The 18,670-nt window shown below is 41.6% G+C and overlaps 2 protein-coding genes across 9 annotated transcripts in view; both read left to right on the top strand.

The window, feature by feature from the left end:
- Positions 1-18,670, top strand: part of ATG7 (autophagy related 7) — a 277,334-nt gene that overhangs the window by 38,781 nt on the left and 219,883 nt on the right. For all 8 annotated transcript variants that reach the window (XM_064362017.1, XM_064362022.1, XM_064362023.1 and 5 more), the window contains 2 exons: positions 202-318; positions 2,540-2,689. In XM_064362017.1, coding sequence (XP_064218087.1) covers positions 202-318; positions 2,540-2,689 — 267 coding nt within the window. The remainder of the gene's footprint in view (positions 1-201; positions 319-2,539; positions 2,690-18,670) is intronic.
- ANP32D (acidic nuclear phosphoprotein 32 family member D) lies at positions 11,010-12,877 on the top strand. The gene has a single exon (XM_021675625.2). It carries the CDS (start codon positions 11,999-12,001, stop codon positions 12,365-12,367), a length of 369 nt encoding a protein of 122 aa, XP_021531300.1. The 5' UTR covers positions 11,010-11,998; the 3' UTR covers positions 12,368-12,877.

Consider the following 18,670-nt stretch of genomic DNA (forward strand, 5'->3'; position numbering starts at 1 on the left):
TGTGAGACTGTTTTGGGAATACAAAAGTCCTATATTCTATCATGAGTTCTGTTGGGGATGAGAATATTTGACAAGCTGGACATATTTTATTTGCATCAGCTTTGCTATCTTAATTGGCCTTGAGAAGCTACATTAATAGATGCATTTCAGCTTAACTTAATGGTGCTATTCTAATAACCTATTTATATTTTTTTATTCTAGGATCTAAAGAAATACCACTTCTACTATTGGTTTTGCTATCCTGCCCTCTGTCTTCCAGAGAGTTTACCTCTCATTCAGGGGCCAGTGGGTTTGGATCAAAGGTTTTCACTAAAACAGGTATCAACAAATAAACTAAAATACACATAAAATTGGATTGAATGTGCAAGAGTAGTTACCTAGTTCCTGCCAAAGACAAACAGTTCCTTCTCAGGTTGGAGACATGGTAACTGGAATCCTCCAAAGGTGGTGCTAGGAGCAGACTTATTTAGATAATGTTTGTAAAGTCATTTTCTGTGTGTATATACATATTTTGAGACTGGGTCTCACTCCTGTTGCCCAGGCTGGAGTGCAGTGGCACAATCACAGCTCACTGTAGCTTCAACTTTTTAGGCTCAGGTGATCCTCTCATCTTAGCCTCCTGAGCACGTAAGACTACAGTCGTGCCACCACACCTGGCTAGTGTTTGTCTTTTAATAGAGATGGAGTTTTACCATGTTGGCCAGGCTGGTCTTCAACTCCTGGGCTCAAGAGATCTGCCTGCCTTATCTTCTCAAAGTTCTGGGACTACAAGTATGAGCCACTCTGCCTGGTCTGTAAAGTTATTTTGAAGGTGTAATTTTCCAGGTTCTCAGTGGTATTTGGTGAAGTGCTAAGCCAGTAAGGGGGAATTTTAGGAACATTTTGAAACACTGAAATAATTTACTAAAACGTGGTCTTCAATTTCAATGTGGGGAAACATAAGGCAATATACTTTGGGAAAGAGTCTTTGAAACACAACAAAAGGCATTCTCCTATCCTGGTGCCAAGTTGCAGAACTTTTCTACCTGGAGTGGTACATACAGAGTTAGTCAGTGACAGTTGGGATAGATAATAAGGTCATTACAGATGGTCCCCAGAAGAGCAGTTAAAATAATCAGGCTGGTAGAACCGAGAACCTAAACTAGAGAATTCTTATTGTTTTAAGGCAAAGATTATATGTCAAGATGATTTGAATTCATGAAACACATCAATCACTAAAACCCTGAATACTGAATGTCATTCAGGGAGCTTCCATAGAGCTGTTTGGGGAGCAGCCATTATTGATTACAATTTTTTTTTTATTTGGTACAAATCCAAGATTGTGGTTTTGTGGAACTAATTTCCCATGAAGAAATATAAGTGGGGAAAAAGGATTTTGGATGAGAATTAACTGCTAGCAGGTATCGGGTTTCTTTTGTTGAGGACGAAAATGTTCTATATTGGCTGGGGGTTGTGACTCCCACCTGTAATCCCAGCACTTTGGGAGGCCGAGGCCAGCGGATCACGAGGTCAAGAGATAGAGACAATCCTGGCCAACATGGTAAAACCGCAACTCTACTAAAAATACAAAAATTAGCTGTGCGTGGTGGTGCACACCTGTAGTCCCAGCTACTCAGGAGGCTGAGGCAGAAGAATTGCTTGAACTTGGGAGGCGGAGGTTTGCAGTGAGTGGAGATCACACCACTGTACTCCTCCAGCCTGATGACAGAGTGAGACTCCATCTCAAAAAAAAAAAGTTCTGTATTTATTATTGCTGTGATGGTTGCACAACCCTGTGAACATACTAAAAAAACCCAAACAACATATTGCATTATGTACCTTAAATGGGTGAATTGGGCCAGACACAGTGGCCCACACCTGTAATGTAATTCCAGTACTTGGAAGGCAGAGGTGAGCAGATCACTTGAACTCGGGAGTTCAAGACCAGCCTGGGCAACATGGTGAAACCCTGTCTCTATAAAAAAATTTCAAAAGAGTTAGCTGGGCATGGTGGTGTGTGCCTATAGTCCCAGCTACTCAGGAGGCTGAGGCAGGAGGATTGATTGAGCCCAGGAGGTCAAGGCTGTAGTGAGCTGTGATTGCCCGGGCGACAGAGCAAGACCCTGTCTCAAAAAGTAATAAGTGGGTGAACTGTGTGGTATGTTAGTCATGTCTCAGTAAATCTGTTGAAGATTATGGAAAAGTTCAGGGTAAAATTCAACAGAGGTAGATTCATTTTGGGTTATCATAGGAAAGAAAGAATGTTTGCTTACCACTCTAAACCTCTGATTGACAACTTAGGGAACCACCATGTTGTACCATAATATGTCCCTTTGTGCTCCTAAGACACACACCACCATGCCCCCGGAAGTGTTATATAAAAGCTAAGTGGTATTATTTGGAGGCACTTCTATGTTCATTTGCTGTAATAGAGTAACAGGAGTGTGATCAGTCATTTCCAGTCTTCTGGTTTTAAGGTACCTTTTATTTTGAGTTAGTTTTGAGCCCAGAACTAGATATGTAATTTTCTAGAGAATAACTGTGTGTTTTCTGTTTTCAGATTCAAGCACTTGAGTGTGCATATGATAATCTTTGTCAAACAGAAGGAGTCACAGCTCTTCCTTACTTCTTAATCAAGTATGATGAGAACACGGTGCTGGTTTCCTTGCTTAAATGCTACAGTGATTTCTTCCAAGGTCAAAGGACAAAGGTCAGATAAACTTTGAGTATCATTTTATTACATAGTTTAAAAAAAATCTGAAGTTCATGTTGCAATAGACCACTGCAAAATTCAAACTTGTTTAGATTTCCTTAGTCCTCCAAAGGATATTTAAGAACATTTCCTTATCCCTACCCTCTCCCACCCCTGCAGTTACTGAATCAGCTCCTCCAGATTCTTCTAGCTCTGCTACAGCTCAGAGTAATTTTGATAACTTACTCTCTCTCTCTCTCTTTTTTTTTGAGATGGAGTCTCGTATTATTGCCCAGGCTGGAGTGCAGTGGCATGATCTCGACTCACTGAAACCTCCACCTCCCGGGTTCAAGTGATTCTCCTGCCTCAGCCTCCTGAGTAGCTGGGATTACAGGCTCCTGCCACCACACCCAGCTAACTTTTTGTATTTTTAGTAGCGATGGGGTTTCACTTTGTTGGCCAGGCTAGTCTTGAATGCCTGACCTCATGATCCACCTGCCTCAGCTTCCTAAAGTGCTGGGATTACAGGTGTGAGCCACCGTGCCCGGCTGATACCTTACTCTCTATTAGTGCTAAAGTTATTTCCATTTTCCCTCCTGATGTATTTTACCCCTATGTTTTCATTTTTATTCCTCGTATCACATTCCTGGACACTTAGTATCTTGTTTCCATCTTGTACAACACTACTATAGAAGAATCTCCTTGAACTACCTACATTTAGTATGTCATTTGTTGACCAAGAGCCCAATGGTGTCTTCCTTCTGACTCCCAGCTATGTTTCCTGCCTTATTTTCCACTATTTTCCTCATAAAACGTTGCTCCAGCTAATCTTATCTTTCTCCAGAATCTCTGCCTCCTTCCCATCAAATACACCTAAAACCATTTTTTGTATCTTTCTTTTTCCTCATGTTGTATCATTTTCCAAAAACATATTCTACTTGTGAAAACCCTAAGAAATTCTCTGTCTTTATTGAAATTCTATCTCCACTGTGAAGCATTTTCATGGTGTGGCCATATATGATCTATCTGAAGTCACTGCATTTATTCCCTGATCCTCATTAGCAGGTCTAGTACTTTGTACAGTTTCCTTTTTGTGCCATATTAGACTGTAAGCTCCAAGAGGGCAGGGCCCAAGTCTTATGAATTTGTGTCTTCATAGTGTTGAGTTCTTGTCTGAGGCCCTCAATAAAATTCTTTTGAATGAATGAAAGAATACTATAAGTGTCTTTTAGAAGTGATCAGATATATAGGAAGTTGTCTTAGCCATACAGGAGAGTATGAATTATGAATTAAAAATAACAAAGATTTATGAGTGTTATAAAGTTGTGAAATCAAGTAGAATCATTTCCATAACCATCTGAATATAGCAAAGCTGAAAAAAGAGAAACCTTTAACTGATGGTCTGGTTATTCCTTAGCCTGAACTTTGGATGACTTTTTTTTTAAGCACATTTTAAAATCAACTACATTTACATTTTATTTTTCAGAGGAAGCCCTTTTTAAATTGAGGACTGAAGATTGAATTTTTATTAAAATTCTTTCCCCCAGGTGATTTCACAAAACTATAGCTAAATTAGTATAGCAGTAAGACCATTAATAATTTAAAGTTTGATCTAGTATGAAGTTCTGTTGTCCATAGCAGGCAGGATTAAATGGCCTGTGTTTGGAAGCCACCAAAGGTCAGGTTGTATGTGGTAAATAAATGGTCCTCCCCAAAATGCAACTCTACCAAAATAATAAGAGTTTGAATTGTGCTTTATAATTAATATAAAAGGGACTTTCACATACTTGATCATTTTATAATAACTCTGTGAAACAGGTGTTAGTTATTAGGGTTAGTTAATTAGTATCTGCATTTTCTATTTGAGACTCAAAGTCACATGACCACATTGTCTGATTCCGAAGCCTATGCTCTTTCTACCATTCCCTTTACCTTAGGGAAACTGCATAACTTTTCTTTGCCTTAGTTTATCTGTTAAATGTTGGAAATGCTACCTCCTTAGAAGGTTTTGTGAGGATTAAACATGATAATGTGAATGAAATGCCCAGCACATAGCAGATTCTCAGTATGTATCCACTTTCTTTATGTTTCAATAGCAGCGTATTTTGAAAGACAACAAATCTCTGGGGTCTCCTCTGAAGTGCTCTGGGGGATTCACCAGTCCCTGTCTCTGCCTGTTGGGTTCAGGCACATTGTCTTTCACTTGGTTAGGGTTGTACCTCAGGAAAGCCTGGAATTACTCAGTGCATGTCATAAACACCGCTTTATGGGCCAGAAATTTTGAGATACAATTGTACTTGTTATCACACAACCTAAGGTCTTCTAGAGGAGATGAGACATTGACCTGTGGAAAGTTAACTAGAAATTCAAGTAATGGAAGATAAGGTCAAAGAAATGATATGGGTGATACTTTGGTTGGTTGTCTATGCCTTATCTTATTGTGTAAAAGATCACCAGAAGCCTTGGAGCTTGACAGCCTCATAGGAGTTTCATAGTCTCCATGTTGCCCTTCCTACCTGTGGCCCTGAGTGTTCCCGTCTCTCCTCCATACTGCTGCTGGAGTGCATTTATGTGTAAATTTGATCATGTAACTCTTCTACTTAAAACCCTTCTAGGGTTCCAGTTGACTTCAGGATAACATTGAAACTGCTTAGCTTGGCATTTGAGGTCTCTTCAGTTCCGGTTTCTGTACATCATTCCAGTTTCATGTGATATTTCCCAAGATACATTCTGTGCTCTGGTTACGCCTATGCCCTCCAAATGCCACATGCTTTCCCCCCATCTCTCTGCCTTCAGACATCTCTCTGTCTCCCTTCTGTCACCTGGCTGCTGCCTAACCCACCTTTCCTATTCATCACCCCGGGAAGCACTGGCTGATCGCTTGCACCATTTCCTGTCTCTCTTTTGTGTTCTGGTAGCAGCCTCCCTCCTAGCACTGACTGGTCTCCAAAGTAATTGTTGATTTGCTTTTCTGCCTGCCCCATATCCTCAGCCTGTGAGCAACTTTAGCACAGACTCTTGTTTGTCCCCACTCTGCATCCTCAACATTTAGTGTAATGCTGGACACTTAAGAGACACACGATATGAGAATTCTGAGAGGAGAGAGGGAGAATTGTGGACTGGTATGAAAAATAAAGAAGTCTTTGGCAGGGGGCAGGACAGAACCCCAGAGAAATAATTTCTATAAAATCTAGACGTCATCATTTTCAGTGGTTCTTGCTTTTATTGCATTAATCTTGTTCACTCTCTTTAGCACAATTCCAGTTTCCCTGTGAGCCATGGCGTTTCCTTGAAGGTTTTCACCCTCTTTTTTCAAAAATAGATATTCTTTTCAGTATGAACTCCTGCACTTGTGCTCTGGCTTCACGTTTTACTCGATTCTGCCTCCTCCTCCTCCTACTAGCACTTTGTTCCCTGAAAAGTCACTTCTTCTCTTTGAGCCCTGTGTCCTCATGTGTAGGATAGAGAAATGTTGGAATCCCTCTGAGTTTCTCTCTTCAACCTGTAGTTCTCTTCTGGGTTTTCTCATTGTGCCTGCAGCTCCAGAAACCATTTCCTCACAAGTAATTCAATTTTCTCCCACCAGCCTGAACCTCCTGAACCTCCCTCTGGATCCCAGGCCACATTATCCAGGCGCCTGCTTGCCTCCTTCTGCACCTTGTAATCTTTGCCCCAAGACTGGTTCTCTTCTGGCTTCACTGGCTCAGAATGATGCTGCCTCTATCCCATCACACAAGGCAGAAATCTGGTCATCCTGCCAGACAGTTGTCTGCCCCCTACCACCCCGTGTGTTTGGGATTTCATGTCCTGAACCTCTCTCAGCCTGCCACCTTGCATTTCTTCTGCCACCACCCCAATCTCTGCTATACTGCAGCAGCTTCCTAATAAGCCTCCTCGTGTCTCCTCTGGGCCTCTCTCGTTCATTCCCACATCATCCCCATAGTTTTCTTTAGAAAAGCAGATCTGATCATGTCACTACCATGATGAAACACCTGAATGTCTTCTTCCCTGTGCTCTAAGAATAGGGGCTAAATTCTTTAATATGGCCTACAAGAGTCTGTGTGGCCCAGCCCCTATGGGGATACAGCCCCAAGTCATTCCGTGTTCCCTGCCACATGGCTTTTGCATGCACCTTTTGCCTGGAACTCTCTTCTCTCTCCTTTCTCTACTTCTACCTCTCCCTTCCCATGCCTCCCCTTTACTTTATTAAGTGCTTACACTTTCTTTTTTGTTTTTGAGATGGAGTTTCGCTCTTGTTGCCCAGGCTGGAGTGCAATGGCACGATCTGAGCTCACCGCAACCTCTGTCTCCTGGGTTCAGGCAATTCTCCTGCCTCAGCCTCCTGAGTAGCTGGGATTACAGGCACGCACGACCATGCCCAGCTAATTTTTTGTATTTTTAGTAGAGATAGCGTTTCACCATGTTGACCAGGATGGTCTAGATCTCTTGACCTCGTGATCCACCCGCCTCGGCCTCCCAAAGAAGTGCTTACTTTTTCAAGGAAACCTTCCCTGACCTCTATAAAAAGGTTTATTCCTCCCGTTATGAGCTCTTATAGCACTGTGTATCCCTTCTTTTTTTTTGAGACAGAGTTTCACTCTAATTGCCCAGGCTGGAGTGCAATGGCATGATCTTGGCTCACTGCACCCTCCTCCTCCTGCGTTCAGATGATTCTCCTGCCTCAGCCTCCCGAGTAGCTGGGAGTACAGGCATGCACCACCACCACTCCCGGCTAATTTTTGTATTTTTGGTAGAGACGGAGTTTTGCCATGTAGGCCAGGCCAGTCTCGAACTCCTGACCTCAGGTGATCTACCCACTTCAGCCTCCTAAAGTGCTGAAATTACAGGCATGAGCCACCAGACCTGACCCATAATTTTAGATTTTCTTGAGTGATCTTTGATTAATATATTTGTCTCCCATTTAAAGGTAAGCTCCACTGGGACAGGTACCCTATCTTTGATTTCCCACCATTGTGTCTGCATCGCATAGGATCATGCCTGGTGTGAAAATGAAATGGAAAGATGAATTTATGCATAAATGAGTTGTGAGGACTGGAGATTGCTCATGGGAAGCACCTGGGTCAGTGCCTGGCACACAGTAGGCCTTCAGTGAGTAGAGGGTAGCTCTTAGTATTGGTTCATTTTAAGTTTTCTCTTTAATGTGAGCATTCCGTTGTCTGGTTAAGGCCATGTAGTTTACAAAGTCTTTCCCAAATTGTCTGTACATCTCAATTTGTGTCTAATGAGTTACACACATGGTTACTGATGTGACGGGAGACAGAATACAGGGGAAGTATGTGATCTGCATGGCCAATTCAGAGCAGGGGTTCTTAATTTGGAGTAGGGTACAAATGCATAATGTCTGAGAATTTTTTGGAAGCAATGGATCCTCACCCCAGACAAATACACATCGACACACAGTTCTGCATCTAATGTCAGAGATGCACAGAGCACTGAGACCCTTGGAGGCTGTAGCCTGGAGGAAGATGAAGGAAAAGACAGGAGTTAGCCTGCCTAAGGGGGAATCTGTAGATTGTTAAGGTCAGGAGGTGAATGAGTCCTCTTTGTTCTAAGTCAGTGTGGGAGCTTTGCGTCTGGAGGTACTGTTCACGTGTGTGAATCCTTGGCTGGCTATGAGAGAGTGGGTATCTGCTCCTGAAGAGGACATATTGCTAGCTACCAACAGCTGGGACTACCATGGTCTGAGTTCTGACCACGTGCCCAGCATGCAGCTGGTCACTCATATGTGCTATCACTTATCCTTACACACCCTGCAAAGTGAATAGTGTTGTCTGCGTTTTGCAGGTGAGGAGAATGGAAAAGAGACAAGGGAATGAAAGCCTCTTCACATGTGAATGATCTTACCTCCTACAGTCAGAATGCTTCCTATAGTGAAAAAGGAAGCAGCCACTTTGTTTTGCTCAGCTCCCAGTGTGTTGGGGTAGAGTAGGAAGGCCAGACTTCAGTTCCCAACAGCTTAATGGGCCGAACCCTCTGAACATCAGTTTCCCAATTGTGTATAAGCATAAAGTAATGACACCCCCTTCGACTGTGAGAACTAAGAGTTGATGGGTATAAACAAGCTTCATTAAGTTTTACTCACATGTTCTAATTGTTCCCACTGTGTTTTCTTAGAATGTTTTTCAGTTTTCATTTTGAAAGGAAACCTTTCTTTGGATTAATCTGTTTCCAGCTATTCCATAAAAATGGAGTTTTAGCTGGGCGTGGTGGCACGTGCCTGTAATCCCAGCTACTCAGGAGGCTGAGGCAGGAGAATTGCCTGAGCCCAGGAGGCAGAGGTTGCGGTGAGCCGAGATCGCGCCATTGCACTCCAGCCTGGGTAACAAGAGCGAAACTCCATCTCAAAAAAAAAAAAAAAAAAAAAATGGAGTTTTAAGGCCCCAAGTCACACAGCCAACTCTGCCTTTATCAAAGGAAGGCACAAGAGAAGCCCCTCCTGAGATTGGCAGGATTGCCTGTTCAGCAACCCCTGGGACATCCAGGAAAGTGTTATCAGTTCACTAATGGTACGATCTTTAAATGAAAGCTCAAAAGCAAATGCATCTGATTGGTTTCTTCTCACTTCTTGGATGAAGTATGGTTGTTGCTGTGATTGCTTAATGCTAGAGTTCTTTGTCACTTATAGTTAAAAATACCTGTTATAACCCAATGTATGTCAGAATGCACGCGCGCGCACGCACACACACACACACACACACACACACACACACACCCCAAACAAGACTTTTGCAAAATAATGCTTTCCTTTATTCTGTTTTATCTTTTTGGAAAATTCTAGTTGTGACCCAGTAAATGATTTAAAAATCACAAATAGCTCACCACCTACTGTTTGAAAAATGCTTTACAGTTTGAAAAATCCATTGTATGACCATTTTGGAATACTGACAAATAAATGAACTGTACTAGGTGTGGTTCCATTCATTAGTTTTATTTCCAGCTGTCTCTGTTTTTAAAATCTAGTTTTCAGATTTTTTTATATACAAACTTTTTGTATATTCTAATCTTTTTCTGTGCATTTTTTTAAAACTAAGATTTGTTTTATTGTAGCATTTTAGCATAATATTATTACATTCTACAACAACATCCTTTTTAATGAATGTATGATAGTTTTTTTACCAAGGTTTTGACATTTAGATTTCTCATAATTTCTTCACTATTAGCACTGCTCGTGCGTGCATCGTTTTTTCCTCTCTCTCTTTTCCTCCCCTCATCACCCATATTTTGAATCATTACCACAGAAAAGATGTCTAGATGTAGAATTACTGTGTTACTGAGTTTTAGGCTGGGCCTGGTGGCTCACGCTTGTAATCCCAGCACTCTGGGAGACTGAGGTGAGAGGATTGCTTGAGGCCAGGAGTTCAAGACCAGCCTGGGCAACATAGGACTCTTGTTTCTACAAAAAAATTAAAAATTAGCTAGGTGTGGTGGCACATACTTATAGTCCAAGATACTCTGAAGGCTGTGGCAGGAGGATTCTTTGACCCAGGAATTTGAGTCTGCAGTGAACTGTGATCATGCCACTGCACTCTAGCCTGGGCAACAGAATGAAACGGTCTCAAAAAAAAAAAGAGTTTGAACATTTCAAGGCTTATAATCAGTGGTGTGCTGGTAAACATTAATAACCACTCTTGTAAGGTAGAAAAAGTCCTGATTTTGTAGTGTTTTCTTACTTGTTTGGTATCAGTACTCTCACCGTGGCCAATTTCAGGCTACCCATGTGAAGTCATGGAATGCTGAGTTGGAAAGAGACATTAACAGTTGGCTCCCACAAGCCTGTATGGGCCAGCTCCAGGACACCACTGCTGATCATAAATGTTGCCCCAAGACCCTGCCAGCTTCCCTCCTAGCAGCTGTGTACCCTTACCAGCATCAGATGTTATACTATTGTACACATGTGTTAGGTTGAAAATGGGCCTTAAGTTCTTCTCTCAATAAAATATGGGTTCTACCGTCACACTGTAGTGCTGCAACAGATCATCATCTTTCATGCCAGTTCTTGTGATTATGTTAAAAATAGCTCATGGCTGGGCACGGTGGCTCATGCCTGTAATCCCAGCACTTTGGGAGGCCGAAGTGGGTGGATCACAAGGTCGCGAGATCGAGACCATCCTGGCCAACCTGGGGAAACCCCGTCTCTACTAAAATACAAAAAATTAGCCGGGTGTGGTGGCGCACGCCGGTGGTCCCAGCTATGCGGGAGGCTGAGGCAGGGGAATTGCTTAAACCCTGGAGGCAGAGATTGCAGTGAGCCGAGATCGCGCCACTGCACTCCAGCCTGGTGACAAGAGCAAGATTCCATCTCAAAAAAAAAAAAGAAAAAGCTCATAACACTATCTCATTGCCAATCTTTTGGGAAAGGTTACTTGACTCTTCTATTTCATTCAGAGCAGTTATTGAAGATTGAATGTTTGGGAAATGTTCTGTAATTTCAGCAGCGTTAGCCTTTAATTCTAGGGCTTTAAAATCTGAACAAGAGCAATAGACAAGGAACAACAATTTATATGCTATTAGTTGGACTCTTTCTTCACTTAGTGATCTCTCCGCATCTTGGCAGCTGTCTGTGACTTTGAAGTGCATTAGGTATTTGAATTTTTCCCCCATACTTTAAAAATGTGTAATCTCCTTTGTGCATTTCCTGTTATCGCAAGTGTTTGAGATACAAAGACGGCCATTTGTCATATTAGCATGTTTTACGGGATCAGTGTAGAAAATTTTCTTGCTGAAGACAAGTTGGCAATTTTGCCCTCTTCTTTCTCACAGTATACTTTTTTGGCAAATTGCTTGGCAGACTGATCATAACTGAATGATTTCAATGAATTGTATGCTCTCAGCCAAGTAGAAAGGAACATTTATTTCATAAATCTTCTAAGCAAAGTTTCTTTTCAGTTACGTTTTGCTTCTTTCTGCTGATTTGTATTACACAAGGAAGTGATTTGCCCAAGTTCACATAATTAATTTGTGTCAAACCCAGTTCTAAAACCAGAACTCCTAGTCAGTGATTATTTATGAAAAACATTTTTTAAAATTCTGTTTGCCCATAGTGTAGACTGGCTTACCTAGCATTGTGCCAACTAATCATTACTCCAATGATTAACATAGATTCTGAGTTGATTCCTAAACCACTTAAAGATTTTGGAGTCGGCCTCCACGGCGATCAGGTTAGTGTGTGCCGCGGGTGCTGGGGGGCTCGAGAACCGAGCGGAGCTGGTTGAGCCTTCAAAGTCCTAAAACGCGCTGCCGTGGGTTCCGGGTTTATTGATTGAATTCCGCCGGCGCAGGAGCCTCTGCAGAGAGAGAGCGCGAGAGATGGAGATGGGCAGACGGATTCATTTAGAGCTGCGGAACAGGACGCCCTCTGATATGAAAGAACTTGTCCTGGACAACAGTCGGTTGAATGAAGGCAAACTCGAAGGCCTCACAGATGAATGTGAAGAACTGGAATTCTTAAGTACAATCAACGTAGGCCTCACCTCAATCGCAAACTTAACAAAGTTAAACAAACTTAAGAAGCTTGAACTAAGCGATAACAGAGTCTCAGGGGGCCTGGAAGTATTGGCAGAAAAGTGTCCGAACCTCACGCATCTAAATTTAAGTGGCAACAAAATTAAAGACCTCAGCACAATAGAGCCACTGAAAAAGTTAGAAAACTTCAAGAGCTTAGACCTTTTCAATTGAGAGGTAACCAACCTGAACGACTACCGAGAAAATGTGTTGAAACTCCTCCCGCAACTCACATATCTCGACGGCTATGACCGGGACGACAGGGAGGCCCCTAACTCGGATGCTGAGGGCTACGTGGAGGGCCTGGATGATGATGATGATGAGGAGGAGGAATATGATGAAGATGCTCAGGTAGTGGAAGACGAGGAGGACAAGGATGAGGAGGAGGAAGGTGAAGAGGAGGACATGAGTGGAGAGGAGGAGGAGGATGAAGAAGGTTATAATGATGGAGAGGTAGATGACGAGGAAGATGAAGAAGAGCCTGGTGAAGAAGAAAGGGGTCAAAAGCGAAAACGGGAACCTGAAGATGAGGGAGAAGATGACGACTAAGTGGAATAACCTATTTTGAAAAATTCCTATTGTGATTTGACTGTTTTTACCCATATCCCCTCCCCACCTCCAATCCTGCCCCCTGAAACTTATTTTTTTTTATTGTAACGTTGCTGTGGGAATGAGAGGGGAAAAGTGTACTGGGGGTTGTGGGGGGAGGGAGGGCGGGAGGGGGTGGAATAAAATATTATTTTTACTGCCACTCTTTAAAAAAAAAGATTTTGGAGTCACTTTTGAATCATCAAAGAAAGATTAAATGATGTTTAGCTTAGTGTTAAATGGATCTTGTCATTTTCCTGTTCGATGCCTGCCTTCTGTACTTATGCCTCCTATGGGTAGGAAAGTTACCCTAAAGCATTTTTTTTTTTTTTTTGAGGTGTAGTCTTGCTCTGTCACCTAGGCTGGAGTGCAGTGGCGTGATCTCGGCTTACTGCAACTTCCGCCTCCCCAGTTCAAGTGATTCTCCTGCCTCAGCCTCCTGAGTAGCTGGGGTTACAGGCACATACCACCACGCCCAGCTTATTTTTTGTACTTTTAGTAGAGATGGGGTTTCATCTTGTTAGCCAGGATGGTCTCAATCTCCTGACTTTGCGATCAGCCCGCCTCGGACTTCCAAAGTGTTGGGATTACAGGTGTGAGCCACAGCACCTGGCCACTTTAAAGCATTTTCAAGCTGACTTGCTTTTGTGGGTAAGTCATAGATTTTCCTCCATAACATTCCGCTCTCTATAGTCCATGTTAGGTCAGGTTGCTCTAAGAAACTTATTCCTAGTCTTTTCTGCTCAAAAGAAAATTTTTTTTTCACTTCTTTTCTACCCCATTGCCTTTGTCCTTAGGGTCAGATATATGCTTATTCTTTGACATTAGGCATCCACTTGTAGCATCTAACATAATATTCTAATTTATGTAATTTAGATATCATTTAGTCCAACTCTACATTGCACATGATAAAACCTAGACCCTGAGAATATTTGTAAGACTGAACTTATCACTTTGTTTTCTTTGGCACTTAAGAAAACATAACCTTGCAACTGAAGATAGATAACTGTGTACAGTCACACGCCACAGAATGATGTTTCAGTCAACAGTGGGCCACATAGATGGTACTGGTTCCATAAGATTATAATACTATATTTTTACTATACCTTCTATGTGTTTAGATTTGTTTATATTACCATTGTAACAATAATACCATTGTGTTACAGTTGCCTACAGTATTCAGTATGGCTATGCTCTCCAGGTTTCTAGCCTAGGAACAGCAAGCTATACAAGATAGCCCAGGTGTATAGTGGACTATACAATCTAGGTTTGTGTAAGAACACTCTGTGATGTTGATATGATGCTAAAGTTGCCTAATGTTGCATTTTTCAGAGTGCATCCCATCATTAAGCATGTCTGTCATTGTGATGGATTGGACTGAACGAAGAGGTCAATGAAGTTAACTGCAAGAGAGTGTATTTATGTTGTTTTTGTAGTTATCATTTGTTGAGTGCTGGCCTCATTCTCAGTTTCTGTGTTAAGTGCAGTTAAGAATTATCCTATAGATGAGGAAGTTAAGGCAAGAGAGGTTAAGTAAATTGCTAAAGGTTGCACAAGAGCAAGTGATCCAAAATGTTTGATTAAAGGGCCCAGGTTTGTGAAGTCATTTGAAAATTGAAATTCAGTGTCTCTGTAGGAATGACATTTTCTGGATTGATACTGCCTAGGTTCTTCCTAAATAACACATTTATGTGTTTTTTGTTGTTTTTTCCTTTTCTGGTTTTGAATAGCCTTTAGATACTCTGTAATTTTAGCTTTAATACTGTCTATGTTGTTTTGTGACCTATAGGGTATTTTCTTCTTAAATAGTCTCTAAAATTCTGTGATTCTGGAGCTGGAAGAAATCCTTTGAGATGAAAGATTCAACCCCTTCATTTTGCAGGAGAGGAAGGAACTTCCTCAAGGACTTAGATTCAGCTGCAGAAATAAAACATACCTGCCGACTCTCCAGCTAGTGCATTTTTCACTGTACCAGGCATTTTCTTATTGTAAACTGTTTCAATGTTATGGAAGTAGAAATGCTAGTTTCTTCCTTCTCCCCCTTTTTACACTAGATAGAGTTGTAAATGCCTTTTTTTTTTTTTTTTTTTTTTTTTTTGAGACGGATTCTCGCTCTGTCACCAGGCTGGATTGCAGTGGCACGATCTCAGATCACTGCAACCTCTGACTCCCTGGTTCAAGTGATTCTCCTGCCTCAGCCTCCCGAGTAGCTGGGATTACAGGCACGTGCCATCACACCCAGAGAATTTTTGTATTTTTAGTAGAGACGGGGTTTCACCATGTTGGCCAGGATGATCTTGATTTCCTGACCTGTGATCTGCCCTCCTTGGTCTCCCAAAGTGTTGGGATTATGGATGTGAGCCTCCACATCTGGCCGTAAATGCTTTTTTTGAATAAAACCAATGTGAAGTTGAAGTGATAATTGCTAAATAAATGCCCAGTTTGCCTGGCAGACGCTATCTGTCACAATGGGAAGAGGGGAACAAAATAAAAAGATGTCCCTGGTGGAAGAGTAGCAGATAGTGTGGCCAGATGGACCACAAGAGCTCAAGGAAGACAACTTCTTAATTTGGTGGAAGCCCTAGGCTGGTAATCTTCTCAGAGTTCTCTTACTTACCATAGGAAGCCCTCTTTTTTATCTTACTCTCACATTCTAACCTAGGAGAATCCTAGGGTTAAAATGCCGTTGAGTGGAGACCCTGTAATGTTGAGAGAGGAACGAAGGAAGGAAAAGTAACTTGCTGAGATGCTGCATCCCAGTTTGTATGGAAGCTTCAGGTCTGTGTTGATCAGGCATCACTTTTTCCCTTCTAGCTGTCTCCCAGGATCCCTGCCCAAGATCTTTGCAGAGGGGGAGTCCATGTATTTGAGCCTGGAGAAATTTACTAGTCTGTCATCTATTCAGTAGATATTTGCTGACTATCAGGCACTGTGCTTAGGTAACTAGAGATGGAAAGATGAATATACTGCACCTGCCTTTACAAAGAGTTCTAAACCAGCAAGATATCAAATATGAAATGCATCCTGTATTTTCTTTATTGCAAAATGCTTGCTTCTCCATATTTTAATTTTTCTAAAGTCAGGAATTTTTTACCCTTATGTATATTTATGCAGTGAACCCTCTTTTAAGCAAATACTCATTTTCTCCTTTTGACTCTAGACAGCTAGTGCTAAGATGATAGCGTACATGAGAATCACATGAGATATTCACTGGATATGCACTGGACATGGTGGTGGTACCTAGAAAGGTCTGGGATCAGATTGTGTGTATGTGTATGGGCAGGTTGTTGTGCAGGTTCATCAGGCTTCTAAGCAATTCTGCAGGTGGTCTGTGCCGGACCATACTTTTAGAAACTGCTGCAGACAAACAATAAGTTTGTAACCTGCACATTAGAATCACCTGAAGATCTTTTAAAATAACTAATTCTTAAGCCAAACACCAGATCAATTAAACTAGAACCTCTGGATACCTGGCAGCAGTATTTTTGATAGCTCTCCAGGTGATACCCAAGCGTCTTCAGGTTTGAGACCCACAGCTATAGAAGGTTGAGGAGAAGCAGTGCTTCTGAAACTTCCATGGGTGTATGCATCACCTGGGTTCTTATTAAAATGCAAACTCTGATTCAGCAGGTCTGGGGAGGAGGCCTGGGATTCTGCATTTCTGAAGGCTCCCAGGGAAGGCTGATGTGCATGCTGCTGGGGCACACATTTTGAGACGCATGGGAAGACATAGAGCCAATCCAGAGTTTTCAAGATAATGACAGTCTGGAGATGTTTTCTTTTGTCTATAAGAGCACCCTCTCTAATATGCCCCAAATTCAAGTCCATGGAGTGGACCAGCTCCATCAGGATTATTCACGACCCTAGTACAGATAAAGATTGTTGGGCTCACCACTGGAGATTCTGAGTCTATCACCAATAATCATATTAGTAGCACCATGTATGTACTGGACTTTTCATGTTTAGTATTGCTAATTTAATCCTCACTACAGCTCTATGAAATAAGTAATATATTATTTCCTCCGTCATGGAGGAATATATTATTTTCTCTATGTATGTATGAATCACCTGGGTTCTTATTAAAATACAGACTCTGATTCAGCAGGTCTGGGGAGAAGGCCTGGGATTCTGCATTTCTGAAGGCTCCCAAGGAAGGCTGACGCATTCATGCTGCTGGGGCATGTACCACATTTTGAGGAGCATGGGAAGACATAGAGCCAATCCGGAGTTTTCAAGATAATGACAGATAGTCCAGAGATGTTTTCTTTTGTTTTTAAGAGCACCCTCTCTAATACACCCAAAATTCAAGTCCATGGAGTAGACCAGCTGCATGAATATGGAGGAATATAATATATTCCTCCATGATTAAATTGTGGCTTGGAGGGTTGAGTACTTTGCCCTAGGCCTGATTTAGTAAGAGGCTGCTCAGCATACTAAGCTCTTTTTAAAAGAGCCCTAGATACTGATACCTTATCTCTGTGGAAAAAGAAATCTCAAATAAAGGTATTTCCTAAAAGGATGACCATAGCTGTGGACCTGTTTGTATTAAATTAAATATGAATCTGTCTATTTGCATTTAAGACACAAACATGCATTTAGACAGAAAATGCTTCAAATTTTAGGAATAAGAAAATTACATATAATGGAAAAGGTTGCAAATATTTTAAGGAGTGTCTTTGAAATAATACAGTAGTTATCTGATAGGACCATAGCAAAATTCATTTTCAGAGATTGAGCAGATAAAAACTACTTAATTGTCCTTCAAAAGAAAATAGAAAAAAGTTTGGTACATCAATACAATGGAATGCCATTCAGCCATTACTCACAATGGTTGTGGAACATTTACTGGCATGGAAGGCAGTTCACAATACAATAAGAGATATAAAACAATATTTAGGCCGGGCGCAGTGGCTCATGCCTGTAATCCCAGCACATTAGGAGGCCAAGGCCTGTGGATCACTTGAGGCCAGGAGATTGAGACCAGCCTGGCCAACATGGTGAAACCCCATCTTTACTGAAAAATACTACAAATTAGCCGGGCATGGTAGTGCACGTCTGTTTGTAGTCTCAGGTACTGCAGAGGCTGAGGCACGAGAATCGCTTGAATCACTTGAGGTGGAGGTTGTAGTGAACTGAGATTGTGCCACTGCACTCCATCCAGCCTGGGTAATAGAGTGAGACTCTGTCTCAAAACAACAACAAAGACAGTATTTATAGCATGATCCTATGTTTGTTTCAAAGTCCTAGTAATTAAAATATATTTATGCAAATAATAAGTTTATGGGCAGTTATACACCAAGTTGTTAATAGTTCTCTCAGGATGGTGGGCTTATGGATATTCCTTCTGAATATTGGTTAAGCTCCTACTTTGTGGCTGATACTATACCAAGCATTGTGGGAAATAAATGGGAGTGTTTAGGCTGATTCCATTCTTACAGAACTAACTGGATCTAGATTTAACAAAAATGTATCAGCTGTGTTTTCATTTAACCCATGCTATACTTATAAAGGAAACCTATGGGTCAATTTACCGTTCTCTGCCCGCCAGTTTCCTCCCTCACCCTACCCACTCTATATCCTTCCTTTCTTTCTTCCCCTCATTTATCCATCCATCTACCTTTTTATCATTCAGAAAACATTCACCAAGTGTCTGCTCTGTATTTATGAACTCATCATGGAGAGATGAAAAAGATACTCTCAGCTCTGCAGATGCTGCTCTTTGTCTTCGTTTTTTTTGAAATAAACTTTATTTTGGGATAATTTTAGATTCATAGAAGAGAGTGGCAAAGACAGTACAGAGAATTCCCATATACCTTCACCCAGTGTCAGTTTTCTCTAAGGTTGTCACATCACATCACCACGGTTCATTTGTCAAAACTGAGAACCCAG

Source organism: Aotus nancymaae, unplaced genomic scaffold (assembly GCF_030222135.1).
Source record: "Aotus nancymaae isolate 86718 unplaced genomic scaffold, 86718_ANA_hifiasm-v0.15.2.pri h1tg000046l, whole genome shotgun sequence".
Lineage (NCBI taxonomy): Eukaryota > Metazoa > Chordata > Mammalia > Primates > Aotidae > Aotus > Aotus nancymaae.

Bases quoted from the DNA above. Each gene is read 5' to 3' on its own strand.
- ANP32D (XM_021675625.2), top strand. From the start codon at position 11,999: ATGGAGATGGGCAGACGGATTCATTTAGAGCTGCGGAACAGGACGCCC.